General features: G+C 39.3%; 1 protein-coding gene across 5 annotated transcripts in view; it reads left to right on the forward strand.

Annotated features, from left to right (window-relative positions):
* Nucleotides 1–19,621, forward strand: part of eprs1 (glutamyl-prolyl-tRNA synthetase 1) — a 72,816-nt gene that overhangs the window by 43,598 nt on the left and 9,597 nt on the right. For 4 of the 5 annotated variants that reach the window (XM_062020682.1, XM_062020699.1, XM_062020674.1 and 1 more), the window contains 13 exons: nucleotides 3,343–3,510; nucleotides 3,741–3,983; nucleotides 4,779–4,991; nucleotides 8,233–8,510; nucleotides 9,608–9,659; nucleotides 11,186–11,395; nucleotides 11,482–11,554; nucleotides 13,763–13,842; nucleotides 13,926–14,027; nucleotides 14,474–14,629; nucleotides 14,699–14,896; nucleotides 18,734–18,907; nucleotides 18,987–19,147. In XM_062020682.1, coding sequence (XP_061876666.1) covers nucleotides 3,343–3,510; nucleotides 3,741–3,983; nucleotides 4,779–4,991; nucleotides 8,233–8,510; nucleotides 9,608–9,659; nucleotides 11,186–11,395; nucleotides 11,482–11,554; nucleotides 13,763–13,842; nucleotides 13,926–14,027; nucleotides 14,474–14,629; nucleotides 14,699–14,896; nucleotides 18,734–18,907; nucleotides 18,987–19,147 — 2,108 coding nt within the window. The remainder of the gene's footprint in view (nucleotides 1–3,342; nucleotides 3,511–3,740; nucleotides 3,984–4,778; nucleotides 4,992–8,232; nucleotides 8,511–9,607; nucleotides 9,660–11,185; nucleotides 11,396–11,481; nucleotides 11,555–13,762; nucleotides 13,843–13,925; nucleotides 14,028–14,473; nucleotides 14,630–14,698; nucleotides 14,897–18,733; nucleotides 18,908–18,986; nucleotides 19,148–19,621) is intronic. The other variant, XM_062020707.1, reaches the window with a different exon arrangement.

The raw sequence follows: 19,621 nt of genomic DNA on the forward strand, positions 1-19,621 counted from the left end.
CGTTGAGTTGCAAAAAGTTAGCGGACATCCATTGTTTAATTTCATTAAGACACGCCTCCAGCTGACTACAGTCCGGCGTGTTGGTCAGCTTTAGGGGCATGTAGAGTTGAGTGTCATCAGCATAACAGTGAAAGCTAACACCGTACTTGCGTATGATGTCACCCAGCGGCAGCATGTAAATACTAAAGAGTGCAGGGCCAAGAACCGAACCCTGGGGAACTCCGCACGTTACCTTGACATAGTCCGAGGTCACATTGTTATGGGAGACACACTGCATCCTGTCAGTAAGATAAGAGTTAAACCAAGACAAGGCTAAGTCTGACATACCAATACGTGTTTTGATACGCTCTAATAAAATATTATGATCGACGGTATCGAAAGCGGCGCTAAGATCAAGAAGCAGCAACATAGATGACGCATCAGAATCCATCGTTAGCAATAGATCATTAGTCATTTTTGCAAGGGCTGTCTCCGTAGAGTGATTTGCCCTGAAACCGGATTGAAAAGGTTCACAGAGATTGTTAGTCACTAAGTGTTCATTTAGCTGCTGTGCAACAGTTTTTTCGAGAATTTTGGAAATAAACGGAAGGTGGGAGACCGGTCGGTAGTTTACCATGAGGTCAGGATCGAGGTTAGGTCTTTTGAGCAGAGGATGAATAACCGCTTTTTTGAATGCTAGGGGAACAGTGCCGGAGGAAAGTGATAAGTTTATAATATTTAACACTGATGGACCTAATAATACAAACAGTTCCTTGATAAGTTTCCCAGGAAGTGGGTCAAGTAAACATGTTGTTTGTTTTATCCCACTTACACGCTGTAATAATTCCTCTGTTATTTCATCAAAAATAGAGAGACTATTTTGGAGGGCAGTGTCCGTCGTATATACAGTCGTATTTGTGTTAATAGGACCCAGTTGTAGCTGGGATGCGTTGTCTTTAATCTCCTTTCTAATGAGTTCAATTTTCTTATTAAAGAAATTCATAAAATCATCTGCCGAGTGGGTGGAGCTACTGGGAGGAGTCCCTTGTTGGGTTAGCGATGCTACTGTACTAAACAGAAATTTAGGATCGTTTTTGTTGAGGCGGATGAGATTTGAGTAGTATTTAGCTTTAGCTAAGGTAAGCATGCGTTTATAAGTTATTAAACTATCACTCCATGCTTGATGGAAAACCTCAAGTTTAGTCGCGCGCCATTTGCGTTCCAGTTTTCTACATGATAATTTATGAGCTCTAATTTCTTCTGTAAACCATGGGGTGCGCCTTTTAGGGGCCCTTTTTTGCTTTAGCGGTGCTATACTATCAATAATTTCGCGCAAGGCATCGTCAAAGTTGTTAGTGAGTTTATCAATAGAGCCGACATAATTTGGGAATGGTGCTATTACCGAAGGCAGTAGGTCAGCAAGAGTCATCGTTGTGGCAGCATTAATGTTGCGGCCGCTATAGCAGTTATTATTATTATTAGCTTGTTGACAAAGAGTCAAAACTTCAAATTTTATAAGGTAATGATCGGACATTACTTTAGTATATGGAAGTATCATAACTTTGGAGGTGGTGACACCCCTGACAAGCACTAGATCTATTGTATTACCGTTGCGATGCGTGGGTTCATGTATTATTTGTGTAAGACCACAGCTATCAATTATGGTTTGGAGCGCCACGCACTGAGGGTCCGATGGGGTATTCATATGGATATTAAAGTCCCCCATTATGATTATATTGTCGGCGTGCGTCACTAGATCAGCAACGAACTCTGAGAATTCACTGATAAAGTCCGAATAGTGCCCAGGGGGGCGGTAGATAACAGCCAGGTCGAGAGGTAGCGGTGTGACAGACCTCATAGTAAGCACCTCAAACGATTTATATTTATTATTTAGGTTAGGGGTAAGGTTGAAATTTTCATTGTATATTAGTGCGACACCCCCTCCCCTTTTAAGAGGGCGGGCAACATGCGCATTCGTATAGTTAGGAGGAGATGCCTCATTGAGCGCAAAAAATTCGTCCGGTTTGAGCCAGGTTTCGCTAAGACCAATGACGTTAAGATTGTTGTCTCTAATGACCTCATTAACCAATAACGCCTTGGGAGACAATGATCTTATGTTTAAAAAGCCCATATTATAGGTATTGGGCTGTTTTGACGAGTTTTTGTTAAGATTATCCGTAGTGGCAATATTAACAATGTTGCGTTTATTATGCGTAGTGCACTTTAAATAGTTCCGACCATATCTAGGAATTGATATGACGGGAATTTTCCGATTGTTTGCTTGGTGCTGCAATAGACTGGACATATCATAATTTGCCACCTCAGTAGAATGCATGTCCACCCCTGACACAGACACAACAGAAAAAACATTATGTGAATTGTGTATTATTCTAAGAGAATTGCTATGCGTACATGGATTATCCAGCCTGGCGCTGGCTAGTTCTAGCTTAACTGACTCCTCACCCGGACTAACAGACATTGTAATTGCCTGTGACCGGGCTTGCTCTAGTGTAGTCAGTCAAGTGAGACTTAAATAGTAGTCTGTTTCTAGACAGGATGATGGCGCCTTCCTGGTTAGGGTGAAGGCCGTCTCTCATCAGCAAGCCTGGTTTGCCCCAGAAAGAGGGCCAGTTATCAATAAACGTTAGTCCCTGCTGCCTACAGTAGATAGCCAACCACTTGTTAAGCGAGACTAATCTGCTATATCTCTCATCATTGCCTCTCGCAGGCAGGGGGCCAGAGACAATTACTCGATGCCTGGACATCTTTCTGGCGAGATCACAAGTCCTGGCTATGTTTCTCTTTGTAATCTCTGACTGTCTCATATATATATATATATATATATATATATATATATATATATATATATATATATATATATATATATATATATATATATATATATATATATATATATATATATGTATATATATATATATGTATATATATATATATATGTATATGTATATATGTATGTATATATATATATGTATATGTATATATGTATGTATATATATATATGTATGTATATATATATATATGTATATATGTATATGTATATATATATATGTATATGTATATATATATATATATATATATATATATGTATATATATATATTTTTTTTTTTGTTGGTTTGTTTTTTTGTTTAAAGAAACACCCTTTTTTTTATATGTCAAAACATAAAGTATTCAATATTAAAAATCTACATTGTTAGTCCCTTGCACCCTCAATGGTTCCACTAATAAAAGTGTTAGAAATAAGTCATATATTAATATTTACTTATACTTTGATACAAGTGTGAGTACCCACTAAGACTCTCAATTCTCATTAATTATGATATGTTCTTGCTTTTGGTTTTCAGGCTCAGTTTAAGGAGCAGACGGGTTTGGACTACAAGCCAGGTATGGCTCCGCCCACCAGCCTCCCAGCTTCAGCTGCCCAGTCAGGAGACTCCGCCCCTTGCCTACACACGCGCGTCGCTCAGCAGGGCGAGCTGGTCAGGAAGCTGAAGGCCGAGCAAGCGTCAAAGGTCAGCATCACAAACGATTTGCATGCCTCGCCATGTCCACACCCGTGTCTTAGTTGTGTGTCCATTACGGTGACATCATGTCCTCGTCTGTTTCGTCAAATCATCCTCATCCTACGCCGCTCGTGTCCGTTCCATTCCCCCCCGTCACTGCACGCGTGTGTGTGTGTGTGTCCCCCGCCGCCATCCGCATGCCCTTAGCCTTCAGTATCCTAACGTGTTGATGGCACCAGGACCGAATCGACGCGGCGGTCAAGCAGCTCCTGGCGCTCAAGGCGGACTTTAAAAAGACGACGGGTCTGGATTACAAACCCGGGATGGCCCCGCCTACTCCCCCTGCTCCTTCCGCTGTGACTTCCTCCTCTTCCTCTTCCTCCCCGTCCTCCTCCTCTTCTCCCGCTTCGTCCGGCTTGCACAAGCGCGTCGCACAACAGGGAGAGGTTGTGCGGAAACTGAAGTCGCAAAAAGCCCCCAAGGTACACGCGCCTTTTTAAAAGTCGAGCAGAAATAAGTCATATATTATTATTTTTGTTATACCTAGACACTTGTATTTTTAGTTAAACTTTTTAGTTAAACTTCAGATTTGTTGATTTTTAAGTTATCATTATTTGTGATGTTTTTGTATGTTTTATATTTATATATATATATATATATATATATATATATATATATATATATATATATATATATATATATATATATATATATATATATATATATATATATATATAATTTTTTGTTGTTGTTTTTGTTTAAAGAAACTTTGTTTTTGTCACGTTTTTGTATGTTTTTTTTATATATATATATATATATATATATATATATATATATATATATATATATATATATATATATATATATATATAATTTTTTGTTGTTTTTGTTTAAAGAAACATAATTTTTTTTATATGTCAAAACATAAAGTATTCAATATTAAAAATCAACATTTTTGGTCCCTTGGATCCTCAATGGTCCCACTCATAAAATTGTTTAAAAATAAGTCATAAATTATTATTTTTATTATACTTTGAATGCTTAAATTTTTGGTTGTTCAACTTCAGATCTGTTGATTTTTAAGTTATCATTATTTTTTATGTTTCGTATGTTTTATTTATTTATATATATACTGTATATATATGTATATATATATATATATATATATATATATATATATATATATATATATATATATATATACCCCCCCGTGCTGTGCAAACACCACAGCACGGGGGTTTTTTTTTGGCTGACATCTTTGTTCTCTTCCCTGCCAGGATCAGGTGGAAGCGGCGGTGAAGCAGCTGCTCTCGCTGAAGGCCGAGTTCAAACAGGCCACCGGCGAGGACTACAAACCCGGCGCGGCGCCTCCGGTCCAGAAAGCGGCGGCTCCAATCCAGAGCGCCCCCGCTTCTGCCGCTGGCCTCCTTGATAAAGTGGCTGAGCAGGGAGAAACGGTCAGGAAACTGAAGGCCGACAAGGCCCCTAAGGTGAGAACGGTGGGACGTCCTTCGCATACCGTATTGTTCGGGACTGTAAGGCGCACTTAAAATGGTTTCATTTTCTCAAAAAGCGACAGTGCGCCTTGTGTATGTTCTCATTCCGGTTGTGCTTACCGAACTCGAAGCAATTTTTTTATATTGGTACATGGTTTAATGAGAAGAGTGACCAGTAGATGGCAGTCACACAAGAGATTAAGGTTGTCCCGATACCAATATTTTGGTACCGGTACCAAAATTATTTCGACACTTACCATATTTTTTGGAGTATAAGTCGCACCGGCCGAAAATGCATAATAAAGAAGGAAAAAAACATATATAAGTCGCACTGGAGTATAAGTCGCATTCTTGGGGGAAATGTATTTGATAAAAGCCAACACCAAGAATAGACATTTGAAAGGCAATTTAAAATAAATAAAGAATAGTGAACAACAGGCTGAATAAGTGTACGTTATATGAGGCATAAATACCCAACTGAGAACGTGCCTGGTATGTTAACGTAACATATTATGGTAAGAGTCATTCAAATAACTATAACATATAGAACATGCTATACCAGGGGTGTCAAACATACGGCCCGAGGGCCAGATCAGGCCCGCGAACAGGTTTTATCCGGCCCGCGGGATGAGTTTGCTAAGTATAAAAATTAACCTGAAATTTTTGAATGAAAGAAACAGCTGTTCTAAATGTGCCCACTGGATGTCGCAATAGCAATGCTTTGTATATTTGTAGTTGATGCTACATATGAACAAAATAAACCACATGATGTTAGTACATCGGTCGAGGAAAATTATCAAACTACATAAATAACATCCTGTAATTTGATTTTGATATATTTTTTCTATCTGGATAGATTGAAAATTAACACCTATGAGTTGACTGATGAACATTATCACATAATTTATTCAGAAAATATAAATAACGACAGATAAATTATTAACCGCAACACGTAGGTGTAAAAAAACAAAACTTAACAACATTATGATTTGCACATTTGTGCTTGTTCTATTTTTAAACAAAGAAAACATTCTGAAGTTGTCTATATTTTTTAGTTATCGTGCCGTGATTTTACCAGTCCGGCCCACTTGGGAGTAGATTTTTCTCCATGTGGCCCCCGATCTAAAATGAGTTTGACACCCCTGTGCTATACGTTTACCAAACAATCTGTCACTCCTAATCGCTAAATCCCATGAAATCTTATACGTCTAGTAGGGGTGTGGGAAAAAATAGATTCGAATTCGAATCGCGATTCTCACGTTGTGCGATTCAGAATCGATTCTCATTTTTAAAAATTTGATTTTTTTATTTTTTATTTTAAATTTTAAATTTTTATTTAAAAAATTTTTTTTTAAATTAATCAATCCAACAAAACAATACAGAGCAATACCATAACAATGCAATCCAATTCCAAAACCAAACCCGACCCAGCAACACTCAGAACTGCAATAAACAGAGCAATTTCAACATAGCAGTGATTAAAAATCCCTCATTGACATTATCATTAGACATTTATAAAAAAAAAAAAAAGAAAAAAAAAAGAACAATAGTGTCACAGTGGCTTACACGTGCATCGCATCTCATAAGCTTGACAACACACTGTGTCCAATATTTTCACAAAGATAAAAATAAGTCATATTTTTGCTTCATTTAATAGTTCAAACAAATGTACATTATTGCAATCAGTTGATAAAACATTGTCCTTTACAATTATAAAAGCTTTTTACTCTGCTTGCATGTCAGCAGACTGGGGTAGATCCTGCTGAAATCTATGTATTGAATAAATAGAGAATCCTTTTGAATTGGGAAATAATCATTTTTGAATCGAGAATCGTGTTGAATTGAAAAAAAAAAAGATTTTGAATCGAATCGTGACCCCAAGAATCGATATTGAAACGAATCGTGGGACACCCAAAGACTCACAGCTCTAACGTCTAGTCTCTTACGTGAATGAGCTAAATAATATTATTTGATATTATACGGTAATGTGTTAATAATTTCACACATAAGTCGCTCCTGAGTATAAGTCGCACCCAAACTATGAAAAAAAACTGCGACTTATAGTCCGAAAAATACGGTAAATTAAATAGAGGACCACAAAAAATTGCATTATTGGCTATATCTTAACAAAAAATCTTACTGTACATTAAACATATGTTTCTTATTGCAATTTTGTCCTTAAATAAAATAGTGAACATACAAGACAACTTGTCTTTTAGTAGTAAGTAAACAAACAAAGGCTCCTAATTAGTCTGCTGACGTATGCAGTAACATATTGTGTCATTTATCATTCTACTTTGTCAACATTATTAAGGACAAGTGGTAGGAAATTATTAATCTACATGTTCATTTACTGTTAACATCTGCTTACTTTCTCTTTTAACATGTTCTATCTACACTTCTGTTCAAATGTAATAATCACTTATTCTTCTGTTGTTTGGATACTTTGCATTAGTTTTGGATGATACCACAAATTTAGGTAACGATCCGATACCAAGTAGTTACAGGATCATACATTGGTCATATTCAAAGTCCTCATGTGTCCAGGGACATATTTTCTGAGTTTATAAACATAATATAAATTTGTAAAAAAACGAAAAAATATTTTGCGATGCTAAAAAATATTGATTTAATCATAGTTGTATCGACTAGGTGTAGGTATAGATCCACCCATGGCATTTGTTTATTTGTTTGTGACGCCGGGGAGCTATTGTATCTTCCTATGGTGTGTAGTGAAGCATGCTTAGCTATTCCTCGTCCTGCAGTGATAATGATACATGTAAGAAACTTACTTTATTTGTCGCCATGGAGGCGAGGATTAGTGATTTAGAAGTAGCTAAAACACTGCAGCCTGGGGCTGGACGTTAGCCGCTTGCTAGCTAGCCATGTCTTAAAGCACCTCTTCCTGAGGGTGTTTCAGTGTTATAACTTCACCTTTTATCGTTAGTTTTTATGCAAAAATGCGTCCGTTCTCCCTTTTCTGTCTACACACTGTGTCTGCTTGTAAGTACTCTGTGTGTGTGCGCTGCCGAACATGCTCCTCTGCTCATAAAACCAGCAATGTCATGACGTGACGGCAGCGCACCGTCATTCCTTTAAAAAAAAAAAAAAGGGGTGGGGGTGGTGGTAACCGGTACCTTTTAGAGGAGGTATAGTACCGAATATGGGGTTGTGGACTCCCGAGAGTCAAATAAGGGTTGAGTGATGATTCTCATTTTCTTGGTCCACCTCGCAGGACCAGGTGGACCAAGCCGTGAGGACCCTGCTGGAGCTGAAGGGCGAGTACAAGACGCTGACCGGGCAGGAGTACAAACCGGTGGCGGCCGCCGGAGGCGAGGACAAGAACCGCAAGGAGAGGGAGAACAAGTCTGAGAAGCAGGGCGGAGGTGGAGCGGCGGGCGGAGCGGCAGGAGGAGCGAAGAAGGGCAAAGGAGACAAGGCCAGTCAGGGCAAGGATCCTTCCAGAGGGGATGGAGGCGCGGGGGACGGCCAAGGACCGAAGAAGCAAACCCGGTACAGTGTTTCCCATAAACTGCCAAGATACCTGTGGCGGTGGGGGCGTGGCTATGGGCGTGGTCACCATGACGTCATCGAGTAATTTGCATAATTTACTACAATGATTTGATTTTCTCTAAAAAGGCTCGGAATTGTATACTTACTAATTAATAATAACAGTTTTGTTTTAAACGTCCATCCATCCATCCAGCAATATAATTACAACACTTTATGTACATATTTTTGAACAATAAGTTATTCACTGAAATATATTTATTAATTGTGGTTCTTACAAAAAATATATCTTATAAAATATAAAAGCTAAAATGTCTCAAAGCTCTGCCCCTTTAATTAGTGCATACTAAATCATTTAACTTTAGCCTGCTACTACAACCATATTATTTACCAGCAACATAAAGTGAAACAGAGGCAGAGGTGTCCTGCCACAGTCAGTAACAAATAAACAGAAAACAGTAGTGGTGGTAGATAGACACAGAGCTTCATCAAACATCTGATCCACTGAACAAAGAGCTCCAAAAATCTTGAACTTTAGACTGCCATCAGTTTTACTCCCTACACTTAACCATGTGTTTCCTACTGCCTGCAGACTTTGCACCCTTTGTTATATACACATGTTGTGTTTCTAATATAAATACATTTAATCAAGTCAAATACAAATAAGGCAACAAGAGAAGTATCCTACACTTCTCTTTTGTAAAGTAAATCTGAACAGCCGATATGGGCATCTACATCAACTATATGATTTGCCTGAGAAGCTGGAGAGGACAAAAAAAATAATAATAATAAAAAAAATATTTTTTTTATTTTTTTTAAAAATTTTTATTTATTTATTTTATTTTTTAATTTATTTGTGGCGGACGTAATTCTTTCGTGGCGGGCCGCCACAAATAAATGAATGTGTGGGAAACACTGCGGTAAGAAACTAGCAGCTTGATAGATGTTCTTGATAATGCTGTTGCATGCAAATCATGGAAGTGTAATTCCTTTGTTGAATTATCTAACGTGAACCTCGACTTAAACAAGTTGAAAAACTTATTCGGGTGTTACCAAAAAGTTTGGACAAGCAAGCTCTAACTTGTCCTTTGTCCCTCCAGGTTGGGTCTGGAAGCTAAGAAAGAGGAGAACCTGGCAGACTGGTACTCTCAGGTGAGCCATTACACGGACAGAATGTGGATCCCAGACGTGGGGAACACACACGATGGTCTTGAATACAGGGGGCGTGGCTTGAGTACAGGCTTGAAGGATATTTGTTTTCTTTTTGTATGTGTGTGAAACAGTTTTAATACTATTTGACTCAAACCAGGGGTGTCAAACTGTTTGGGAATATTAGGAATACATGATAAACACATGTATTTTAGTGCAAAATAAGATTATAATAAAGGTAAAGCTAAATGTTTTTCTAACGCCGACAGGAATCAGTCGCACCTTTTTCTGCTCAACTGGATATTTTTATAGACTTATGGGAAATAAGCAGTACCGGTAGATAAATATCTGAAATATAATAATATTTTTATTTCAAATATAACCTTCCTCTGATTATCATCCCATCAGGTATTGAGGCAGAAGGGAAATGTCAAACATGGAAAACAATGTCAACAATTGTAAAATCACATTAAACATTTAACACTCTCTTAAAATGAAGGTGCAAAATAAGGATGCTTTTAAAAAAGGCTTAAAAACCCTTCTTAAAAAAAAAAAAATCAATTTTTTTAGATGTATGCATGCTAGTTATTATTTATTTTTATTTATTTATTTTTATTATCTTATTTATTGTCAGGTTCAAACACTGATGACATCTAATAATCAGACAAGAAGCAAGGAATCATGCAGAGACAGAGTTCAATTTAGCTCATGAGGAGAGACGCATGGAGCTGCACACTTAGTCACAGTCTCGCCCTACGCTCTTAGGTTCAGCTCCCGCGTCCCTCTATTTATTCAGAAGTTCCACAGTGAACATCACTGAGGCCGCCTCTAAAAGGAGTGGTCACATATATCATGCAACTACCTTCTCAGTGGCCTAGTGGTTAGAGTGTCCGCCCTGAGATCGGTAGGTTGTGAGTTCAAACCCCGGCCGGGTCATACCAAAGACTATAAAAATGGGACCCATTACCTCCCTGCTTGGCACTCAGCATCAAGGGTTGGAATTGGGGGTTAAATCACCAAAAATTATTCCCGGGCGCGGCTACGCTGCTGCCCACTGCTCCCCTCACCACCCAGGGGGTGATCAAGGGGATGGGTCAAATGCAGAGGACAAATTTCACCACACCTAGTGTGTGTGTGACAATCATTGGTACTTTAACTTTAACTTAACAAAGCAGGTCCAGGACGCACAATACGTGACGGAATGTGCTTGTGATTTCGCCTTGTCTCCCCTTCGTCTGCGTGTGCTGTCGTCTTATCTGCGTTGAGGTCCTTGTTGTCTCTGCTTCGTCTGCGTGCTGTCGTCTTATCTTCGTTGAGGTCCTTGAAGTCCTTGGCTAAAACAAAGACAACATCTGCGGCTGAGGCCACCCCTCAGACAAGAAGTTTCGTCCTTGCACAGATACAAAAGTCTAACTTGAGCACAATAGCTAATAACTATAGCAACGGACTTTAAGCATACTAAAGTTGTGTGATAATATGTAATAGTTCGGGTTTAGAGGGGCTAACATGAGTGTTTGTTTTCCGTGCAGGTGATCACCAAAGCGGAGATGATCGAGTACTACGACGTGAGCGGCTGCTACGTCCTGCGGCCCTGGTCCTTCGCCATTTGGGAGTCCATTAAAGAATTCTTTGACCGGGAGATCAAGAAGCTGGGCGTGGAGAACTGCTACTTCCCCATGTTTGTCTCTCAGGCTGCTCTGGAGAAGGAGAAAAGCCACATTGCAGACTTTGCTCCCGAGGTAAACCGAACACAAGGATAGAATGAAATGATACAAAAAAAAAAAAAAAATCATATAGTATCCGTCTGCTGTTGCCTTGTTTCCAGGTTGCCTGGGTAACCCGATCGGGGAAGACCGAGCTGGCAGAGCCCATTGCTGTCAGACCCACCAGTGAGACAGGTCAGACCTTTTTTAAGATGTTTATTTATGATGAGTGCTATTGACAGTTTAACACAATATTTTAACTAGTTCCTTATTCTCTTGTATTACATACAATTGTTTGACTCAGGAAATACAAACCCCGTTTCCATATGAGTTGGGAAATTGTGTTAGATGTGAATATAAACGGAATACAATGATTTGCAAATCCTTTTCAAGCCATATTCAGTTGAATGCACTACAAAGACAACATATTTGATGTTCAAACTCATAAACTTGATTTATTTTTTGCAAATAATAACTAACTTAGAATTTCATGGCTGCAACACGTGCCAAAGTAGTTGGGAAAGGGCATGTTCACAAGGTTTGGGAACTGAGGAGACACATTTTTGAAGCTTCTCAGGTGGAATTCTTTCCCATTCTTGCTTGATGTACAGCTTAAGTTGTTCAACAGTCCATTGTGCTATTTTAGGCTTCATAATGCGCCACACATTTTCAATGGGAGACAGGTCTGGACTACAGGCAGGCCAGTCTAGTACCCGCACTCTTTTACTATGAAGCCACGTTGATGTAACACGTGGCTTGGCATTGTCTTGCTGAAATAAGCAGGGGCGTCCATGGTAACGTTGCTTGGATGGCAACATATGTTGCTCCAAAACCTGTATGTACCTTTCAGCATTAATGGCGCCTTCACAGATGTGTAAGTTACCCATGTCTTGGGCACTAATACACCCCCATACCCTCACACATGCTGGCTTTTACACTTTGCGCCTAGAACAATCCGGATGGTTCTTTTCCTCTTTGGCCTGGAGGACACGACGTCCACAGTTTCCAAAAAACAATTTGAAATGTGGACTCGTCAGACCACAGAACACTTTTCCACTTTGTATCAGTCCATCTTAGATGAGCTCGGGCCCAGCGAAGCCGACGGCGTTTCTGGGTGTTGTTGATAAAACGGTTTTCGCCTTGCATAGGAGAGTTTTAACTTGCACTTACAGATGTAGCGACCAACTGTAGTTACTGACAGTGGGTTTCTGAAGTGTTCCTGAGCCCATGTGGTGATATCCTTTACACACCGATGTTGCCTGTTGATGCAGTACAGCCCGAGGGATGGAAGGTCACGGGCTTAGCTGCTTACCTGCAGTGATTTATCCAGATTCTCGGAACCCTTTGATGATATTACGGAGCGTAGATGGTGAAATCCCTAAATTCCTTGCAATAGCTGGTTGAGAAAGGTTTTTCTTAAACTGTTCAACAATTTGCTCACGCGTTTGTTGACAAAGTGGTGACCCTCGCCCCCGTCCTGGTTTGTGAACGACTGAGCATTTCATGGGATCTACTTTTATACCCAATCATGGCACCCACCTGTTCCCAATTAGCCTGCACACCTGTGGGATGTTCCAAATAAGTGTTTGATGAGCATTCCTCAACTTTATCAGTATTTATTGCCACCTTTCCCAACTTCTTTGGCACGTGTTGCTGGCATCAAATTCTAAAGTTAATGATTATTTGCACAAAAACATTTTTTTATGAGTTTGAACATCAAATATGTTGTCTTTGTAGCATATTCAACTGAATATGGCTTGAAAAGGATTTGCAAATCATTGTATTCTGTTTATATTTACATCTAACACAATTTCCCAACTCATACGGAAACGGGGTTTGTACATCCCTGGACACATGAGGACCTTGAATATGACCAATGTACGATCCTGTAACTACTTGGTATCGGATCGATACCTAAATGTGTGGTATCATCCAAAACGAATGTAAAGCATCCAAACAACAGAAGAATAAGTGACTATTACATTTGAACAGAAGTGTAGATAGAACATGTTAAAACAGAAAATAACCAGATATTAACAGTAAATGAACAGGTGGACTAATAATCCAATTTTTACAGTTTGTCCCAAAAGACATGACACAATATGTTACTGCATACGTCAGCAGACTACCGGTAATTAGCAGCCTTTGTTTACTTGCTACTAAAAGACAAGTTGTATAGTATGTTCACTATTTTATTTAAGGACTAAATTGTTCTTCCATTGCAATAATAAACATGTTTAATGTACCTTAAGATTTTTTGTTAAAATAATGCCATTTTTTGTGGTCCCCTTTATTTAGAAAAGCATCAAAATATCCAAATACATTTTGGCACCAACACAACCTTAGTGCGTTGTAAATAAACATCTACAGCCGTAATAACGCCGACATGTTGTGTCGCCCCAGTGATGTACCCGGCCTACGCCAAATGGGTCCAGTCCCACAGAGACCTGCCAATCAAGCTCAACCAGTGGTGCAACGTCGTGGTGCGTGTCTTTTATCTTCCAATTCCTCAAATCCACTCAAGTTCGCCGGGAAGTCTTAACCTACTTTTCCCCTCTCCGTCCAGAGATGGGAGTTCAAGCACCCTCAGCCTTTCCTGAGGACACGAGAGTTCCTGTGGCAGGAAGGACACACGGCCTTCGCTACCAAAGAGGAGGCGACGGAGGAGGTAACCATGGAAACGGAACATGTGTTAGTTTTCCTCTTAAAGCCCAAGCTGTTTGTTTACATGCTTTTTTATTTTATTTCTCTTTGCTATTTGGGCTTATTGGACCCTAATTAGAGTAAAAACTAAGAATCATCTTCTGATATGATGTACTTAGTCCATAAGTACACAAACGTGTACTTCATGTTTAGTGACATGCTAATTCTTATTTTTACACTTTTTTTTTTTCCAAATTCCATTGTATGTTATACTCTTCTGACACCACCAGATGGCAGTATAAGTGTCCACATAAGTGGCCATAAGACCCCAATTCAGTAGTGTACACAATTTTGGAAATAAGAGCTAAAAGGTGCTGTCCACACATGTGGCCACTAAGCCTTTAGAGGTTTTAATGCGGGAAAACTGAAAATGTTGCCCTTGAAACATCCGTTTTACACTTTTGTTTGCAGGTGCTTCAGATCCTGGACTTGTACGCCAGAGTGTACGAGGAGCTGATGGCCATCCCAGTGGTGAAGGGAAGGAAGACGGAGAAGGAGAAGTTCGCCGGAGGAGATTACACCACCACCGTGGAGGCCTTCATCTCTGCCAGCGGCCGAGCCATCCAGGTACCGCCTCTTGTCCTCTCGCTGGTCTATCTAAACTCAGGCTAACTGGTCTTGATCCGGCCGCCGCAGGGTGCCACGTCCCACCATCTCGGGCAGAACTTCTCCAAGATGTTCGAGATCATGTTTGAGGATCCAAAGAAGCCCGGCGAGAAGCAGCTGGCCTTCCAGAACTCATGGGGCCTCACCACCAGGACCATCGGTGTCCTGACCATGGTCCACGGGGACAACATGGGCCTGGTCCTTCCGCCCAGAGTGGCCTGCTTGCAGGTAGATACACACTGCAGTTAGAGGGTACATCTACAGCGCGGGTGTCAAACTCAAGGCCACTTCAATTTATATGGCCTGCGAAAGCTTGGAAATAATATACGTTAATGAAGTACTTTATCTTTTCTTACTAAATGTATTCATTTTTTTCCATTTTGATGGAAAAAAATATATACTGCGTGAAATTGCATACCTTTATAAACTTTAATAGTGTCCAAAAATGCATTAAAAAGCATTAGATTAGTTTTAAGTTGCATTAAAAGCATTAAATTAGTATTAAGTTGTATTCAAATCATTACATTAGTTTGACATTGCATTAAAAAGCATTAGGTTAGTTTTAAGTTGCATTAAAAGCATTAGATTAGTTTGATGTTGCATTAAAAAGCATTAATTAGTTTGAAGTTGCGTTAAAAGTACTAGATTAGTTTTAAATTGCATTAAAAGCATTAGATTAGTTTCAAATTGCAATAAAATCATTAGATTAGTTTGACATTGTATTAAAAGCATTAGATTAGTTTTAAATTGCATTAAAATCATTAGATTAGTTTGACATTGTATTAAAAGCATTAGATTAGTTTTAAATTGCATTAAAATCATTAGATTAGTTTGACGTTGCATTTAAATTGGTTTTAAGTTGCATGAAAAGCATTAGCTTAGTTGGACGTTGCAATAAAAGCATTATTAGTTTTAAATTGCATTAAAATCATTAAATTAGTTTGACGTTGCATTAAAAAGCATTAGATTAGTTTTAAGTTGCATTAAAAGTACTAGGTTAGTTTTAAATTGCATTAAGAGTATTAGATTACTTTTAAATTGCATTAAAATCATTAGATTAGTTTGACGTTGCATTTAAATTGGTTTTAAGTTGCAATAAAAGCATTAGATTAGTTTTAAGTTGCATTAAAAGCATTAAATTAGTTTTAAATTGCATTAAAAGCATTATATTAGTTTGACGTTGCATTAAAAAGCATTAGATTAGTTTGAAGTTGCATTAAAAGTACTAGATTAGTTTTAAATTGCATTATAAAGCATTAGATTAGTTTTAAATTGCATTAAAATCATTGGATTAGTTTGACGTTGCATTTAAATTGGTTTTAAGTTGCATGAAAAGCATTAGATTAGTTGGACGTTGCAATAAAAGCATTAGATTAGTTTTAAGTTGCATTAAAAGCATTAAATTAGTTTTAAATTGCATTAAAAGCATTAGATTAGTTTGACGTTGCATTAAAAAGCATTATATTAGTTTGAAGTTGCATTAAAAAGCATTAGATTAGTTTGAAGTTGCATTAAAAGCATTAGATTAGTTTTAAATTGCATTAAAATCATTACATTAGTTTGACGTTGCATTAAAATTGGTTTTAAGTTGCATGAAAAGCATTAGATTAGTTGGACGTTGCAATAAAAGCATTAGATTAGTTTTAAGTTGCATTAAAAGCATTAAATTAGTTTTAAATTGCATTAGAAGCATTAGATTAGTTTGACGTTGCATTAAAAAGCATTAGATTAGTTTGAAGTTGCATTAAAAGTACTAGATTAGTTTTAAGTTGCATTAAAAGCATTAGATTAGTTTTAAATTGCATTAAAATCATTAGATTAGTTTGACGTTGCATTAAAAAGCATTAGATTAGTTTGAAGTTGCATTAAAAGTACTAGATTAGTTTTAAATTGCATTAAAAGCATTAGATTAGTTTTAAATTGCATTAAAATCATTAGATTAGTTTGTTGTTGCATTAAAAAGCATTAGACTAGTTTTAAGTTGCATTAAAATCATTAGATTAGTTTGTCGTTGCATTAAAAAGCATTAGATTAGTTTTAAGTTGCATTAAAATCATTAGATTAGTTTGAAATTGTATTAAAAGCATTAGATTAGTTTTAAATTGCATTAAAATCATTAGATTCCTTTTAAGTTGTAATAAAATCATTACATTAGTTTGACGTTGCATTATAAAGCATTAAATTATTTTTAAATTGCATTAAAATCATTAGATTAGTTTGACGATGCATTAAAAGCATTAGATTAGTTTGAAGTTGTGTCCTTGGGCAAGACACTTGACCCTTGCTCCAAGTGCCACGGATGAATGATAGGTGGCGGTCAGAGGGGCCGTAGGCGCAAATTGGCTACAAATGTAGCTTACCACCACCTATGTGTGAATGCTGAGTGAATGAATGATGGGTTCTCACTTCTCCGTGAGCGCTTTGAGTGTCTAGTCCAGTGTTTTTCTACCACTGTGCCGCGGCACACTAGTGTACCGTGAGATTAGTGTTTGGTGTGCCGTGGGAGATGATGTCATTTCACCTAATTGGGTTAAAAATATTTATAATCCGCAAATGTGCCGTTGTTGAGTGTCTGTGCTGTCTGGAGCTCGGCAGAGTAACCGCGTAATACTCTTCCATATCAGTAGGTGGCAGCAGGTAGCTAATTGCTTTGTAGAACCTAAAACCGAACTGGCCGCAAAGTAAACAAAAACAGAACGCTGGACGACAGCAAAGACTTACAGCGTGTGGAGCAGACGGCGTCCACAAAGTACATCCGTACATGACAATCAACACCAAAATAGGAGCGCAAGACAAGAACTAAAACACAACGCACAGGAAAATACCAAAAAAGTTCAAATAAGTCATGGCATGATGTGACAGGTGGTGACAGTACACCTACTTTGAGACAAGAGCGATAGTGATGCATGCTTAATTATGGTTTGAATTCATATCCAACAATTGCGAGAACGACTTTTTACCGTCAATATCGGCTGCTGAGTTTAATTTTTTGAATGTTTTCTGCTGCTGGTGTGCCTCTGGATTATTTTCAGTGAAAAAAATGTGCCTTGGCTCAGAAAAGGTTGAAAAACGAAGCTAAAACCGAACTGGCTGCAAAGTAAACAAAAACAGAATGCTGGATGACAGCAAAGACTTACATCGTGTGGAGCAGACGGCGTCCACAAAGTACATCCGTACATGCCATGACAATCAACACCAAAATAGGAGCGCAAGACAAGAACTAAAACACAACACACAGGAAAATACCCAAAAATTCAAAATAAGTCACGGCATGATGTGACAGGTGGTGACAGTACACCTACTTTGAGACAAGAGCGATAGTGATGCATGCTTGGTTATGGTTTGAATTCATATCCAACAATTGCGAGAACGACTTTTTACCGTCAATATCGACTGCTGAATTTCATTTTTTGAATGTTTTCTGCTGGTGGTGTGCCTCGAGATTTTTTTCAATGAAAAAAATGTGCCTTGGCTCAGAAAAGGTGGAAAAACGAAGCTAAAACCGAACTGGCTGCAAAGTAAACAAAAACAGAATGCTGGACAACAGCAAAGACTTACAGCGTGTGGAGCAGACGGCGCCCACAAAGCTGGCTCAGAAAAGGTGGAAAAACGAAGCTAAAACCGAACTGGCTGCAAAGTAAACAAAAACAGAATGCTGGACGACAGCAAAAACTTACAGCGTTTGGAGCAGACGGCGTCCACAAAGCTGGCTCAGAAAAGGTGGAAAAACGAAGCTAAAACCGAACTGGCTGCAAAGTAAACAAAAACAGAATGCTGGACGACAGCAAAAACTTACAGCGTTTGGAGCAGACGGCGTCCACAAATCTGGCTCAGAAAAGGTGGAAAAACGAAGCTAAAACCGAACTGGCTGCAAAGTAAACAAAAACAGAATGCTGGACGACAGCAAAAACTTACAGCGTTTGGAGCAGACTGCGTCCACAAAGCTGGCTCAGAAAAGGTGGAAAAACACTGGTTTAATCGATAGAAAAGTGCTATATAAATCTACTCCATTATTATTGTTATTTTGACCATAGTCGTCCACCTCATGTTCTTCCGCCTCGCCAGGTTGTCATCATTCCATGCGGCATCTCTGCGTCTCTGCCGGAGCAGGACAAGGAGGCGCTGATGAAGCAGTGCTCCAAATACGTCACCCGCCTGCTGGCTGCCGGCATCCGAGTGAAGACCGACGTCCGAGACAACTACTCGCCGGGATGGAAGTTCAACCACTGGGAGCTGAAGGTGGGCTCTCAACAACACCCGAGGGTGGCGACTCGGGGGGAGGTAAAGTGACGTCTTTCCTCTCTCTCTCGCCGTCCAGGGCGTTCCCATCCGACTGGAAGTGGGGCCCAAGGACATGCAGCAGCGGCAGTGTGTGGCGGTGAGGAGGGACACGGGCGAGAAGACCACCATTCCCGACGCCGAGGTGGAGAAGAAGCTGACCGCCATGTTGGAGGACATTCAGACCTGCTTGTTCAAGAAGTAAGTCTCGCTGTTACCTGCTTCGGTTGGCGCCCATCGCTACTGGCTGATAGGCGTCAACATAAGCGGGTGTCCACAATTCCCCGGGCGCGGCCACCGCTGCTGCTCACTGCTCCCCTCACCTACCACACCTACTCAGTGGCCTAGTGGTTAGAGTGTCCGCCCTGAGGTCGGTAGGTTGTGAGTTCATACCAAAGACTATAAAAATGGGAGCCATTACCTCCCTGCTTGGCACTCCGCATCAAGGGTTGGAATTGGCGGTTAAATCACCAACAATTATTCCCGGGCGTGGCCACCTCTGCTGCTCACTGCTCCCCTCACCTCCCAGAGGGTGAACAAAGGGATGGGTCAAATGCAGAGGACACATTTCACCACACCTAGTGTGTGTGTGACAATCATGGGTACTTTAGCTGTAACTTTTTTTTACTTTAACTTTAACTTTTAACTTCAATTTCCAGGTTTTCCTGGACATTT

The sequence above is a fragment of the Entelurus aequoreus genome, linkage group LG02 (assembly GCF_033978785.1).
Source record: "Entelurus aequoreus isolate RoL-2023_Sb linkage group LG02, RoL_Eaeq_v1.1, whole genome shotgun sequence".
In the NCBI taxonomy this organism is placed as follows: domain Eukaryota; kingdom Metazoa; phylum Chordata; class Actinopteri; order Syngnathiformes; family Syngnathidae; genus Entelurus; species Entelurus aequoreus.